The sequence below is a fragment of the Haliaeetus leucocephalus genome, unplaced genomic scaffold (assembly GCF_000737465.1).
Source record: "Haliaeetus leucocephalus isolate CR32 unplaced genomic scaffold, Haliaeetus_leucocephalus-4.0 Scaffold228, whole genome shotgun sequence".
NCBI lineage: Eukaryota > Metazoa > Chordata > Aves > Accipitriformes > Accipitridae > Haliaeetus > Haliaeetus leucocephalus.
This window is the reverse complement of record NW_010972664.1, coordinates 17,478,558-17,481,134: the sequence shown is the minus strand read 5'-3', so window position 1 is coordinate 17,481,134 and position 2,577 is coordinate 17,478,558. Positions and strand designations below refer to the sequence as shown.

Genomic DNA, 2,577 nt, shown 5'->3' with positions numbered 1-2,577 from the left:
GTGATTTTCAAAACACTCTTCACATCACCTGTCTGGGAAGCTAGAAACGAACAAACACTTTGCTTTGGGATGAAACCAATCATTGTTTAACGCTAACATAAATTGTAAGGTTATTTTGGTTTTGGAATTTAAAAAATTACAGTTGAAGGGTAGGAATTTTTCCCCATTCCTATTTCTTTATTTTTAAACTTCCTATTACTCTTTTTTTCCACTGAAAAAGGTGTCTGCTTGTTAAGAGAGGAAGGGAGCAGGTAAGATTAAGGAAAGAAAGTATGAGAAACCCTACTTTTCACAGCTTATGTCTTCCATCTTGGAAAAAAATATTGCAAGTTTTGAGGTTTTTCTTTACTATCAAACACCTTTAACCTTACCTTACTTTTTCTAGTAGAGTGATGAGACAGAGAGAGAAAATGGGGAGGAAGGCTAGGGAGGGAAAGATAGAAGTCAAAACTCAGGGAATAAAATTTTACCTTGTTTCCAAAGGCTAAAAATATTCTGTGAAAACAAAAGAAGGTGAGTTCTTTTGAGAACAAAAGAAACCCTGAGAAAACTTGGAGTACTTAAAACTTTGCAGGTTCTTTTTCTTACACGGTTTTTGGAGGAGAGATCTAAGTTGCCTGACTGACTTGTGTATCGCTTCAAGGAAACGGGCTGAGCTGACATAACTCCTTCTACCCCAGCCAATCCCCTGGAAACAGCAGTTGACCTCCAGTGGCACAACTCTAGGGACTGCTGTTTTGGAAAGGACTGAGGCCACCCATCAGATCCTTTGAGCAGCCTGGAAGTTGTGGGAACTGCTGCCTCTAGGCAGGACTCGCCATGGGAACTCCAAGGTTTTACTCTTTCCTCCCACTTCTGCTCGGCATGAAGCACAGACCCAGATCAGTAAGATACACTACACCTCATGCTAGCAGGCATCCTTTTATTACCTGCTACTGAGCCACATGCCAGCACAACAGAGGGTCTGCTAAGAGCTCATTCGCTCTAACCATGCTATTTTAAGAGATCAGCAGTTCCTCGCAAATGGCTGAAATGGATGCCAGTATTAACGGGAGCTGATTCTTTCTATTTAGAGTTTTGCTTCAAGCTAAAGTGTGTTGAAATGGCAACTGTCATCTTTTTTTCTTCTTTTTTTCTAATAAACCTGCAACCAAAAGAGAATAAGGAGATGCTGAGGAGCAGCGGCCTGAGAACAACTGAAAGGACATTTTGCTAGACCCAGAAGATAGCCAGAAAGCAGCAAACCACTGATGCCAGATGATACTGGACCAAAATGTTTAGCTGTGTTTTACATAGGGCTGAGTAATCTCATGGCCCTAAAACCTTTTGTAGCTCTGTTTATGAAGTTATGATGATGGAGATAGTAATAAAATTCTGCAGTTCAAGGAATCTGTTCCGGGGCTGTGAGGAACCTGTTCTTTCCCGCTCAGCTGTGTATAGCCAGATGCCTTCTGAGGGCTTTTATTTTGCTTCCTTGAGCATCGACCCCAGCTTGGAGGCAGGATAAGCAATTGCCCAGGTAGGAGGCCTGACCCCCGGTGTGAAATTTCTATGGCATCAGCCAATCTGGAGAATGAACTGTAGGTATAGAGTAGGAAGCCCTAGCAGCAGTAGCAATGTGGTACAGATCAAGGGAGTGGAGCACAGGGAAAGGCAAAGCAGGGAGGTAGAAAGCGTGGGATAGATTGAGTAGCAGAACAGCAAATAGTTTAGAGAAGGATTGGCAAAGCTTTAAGAATAGTAGTCCTGGGTGAAGCTTTAGATAATTTCTTTGAATGTAATAGTTTTATTTTCCCCTCTTGTCTAATATTTCTTCTAGCTGGGCACCAAGGTGCAGCTTTTATTAAACCCCAGAAGCGGTTCCAGCTCTTACCTGGCTAAAGGGAAGAACGGTGGCAGAGGGCAGGAGCTGAACGCGTTTGGGCCGGGAGAGAAAGAACAAGGGCAGCGCAGCAGGTACACGATCTCCCGGTCCAGATAGTTTTCAGGAAAGGCTTGTACCCGCCCCTCGGGGGAAGGGGTTGATGAGGAATTTGGGGCGGGGGGACACACGACACCTCAGCAGTGACGGGAACGCTGCCACGCCGCGCGTTTTCCTTCTGCGCCCACGCAAGAGGGCTGTCAGCCTTGTTCCCCGCGGTCCGTTCTGAACGCGTACCGTAACCCAGAAAACGTGCTGCCTCCCGCTTAGGCCGCTCAGGTAAGGAAGGCAGCGCTCAAACTCAAGGGTGGGCCCCGTTTCCAGCTGTCCCTCACACGCCCGTGGGGCCGGCGCCGATGTCGTGCGTGTGTCCCCCGCCCCCGCCCGCCCTTCCCTCCGCGCACACGTGCTCCCCTCCCGCCGCAGCCGTCCCACCCTCCGCTCCCCATTGGCCGGGGCTTGCCGGGAGGAGGCTGCCTCGCCCAATCAGAGGGCAACGCGCAGCGCCGCTTTCCGCGCGCCGCCGAATGGTCTCTCAGGAGCAGCGCCGCGGGCGGAGCCTCCTTTCGTGAGGCGGCGGCGGGGACAGATGCTGCTGGGCGCTGCCCACGGGGCTGCTCTGCGTTTACCGCTTTTTTTTTCTCGGGGGGGGCCCC

At 49.1% G+C, this 2,577-nt stretch overlaps 1 protein-coding gene across 1 annotated transcript in view; it reads left to right on the top strand.

The window, feature by feature from the left end:
* Positions 1 to 819: 819 nt before the first annotated feature.
* The window catches only part of SLC19A2 (solute carrier family 19 (thiamine transporter), member 2), a 12,157-nt gene continuing 10,399 nt past the window's right edge, over positions 820 to 2,577 (top strand). Inside the window, exons 1-2 of the mRNA XM_010567671.1 lie at positions 820 to 885; positions 1,820 to 1,956. Coding sequence (XP_010565973.1) covers positions 820 to 885; positions 1,820 to 1,956 — 203 coding nt within the window. The remainder of the gene's footprint in view (positions 886 to 1,819; positions 1,957 to 2,577) is intronic.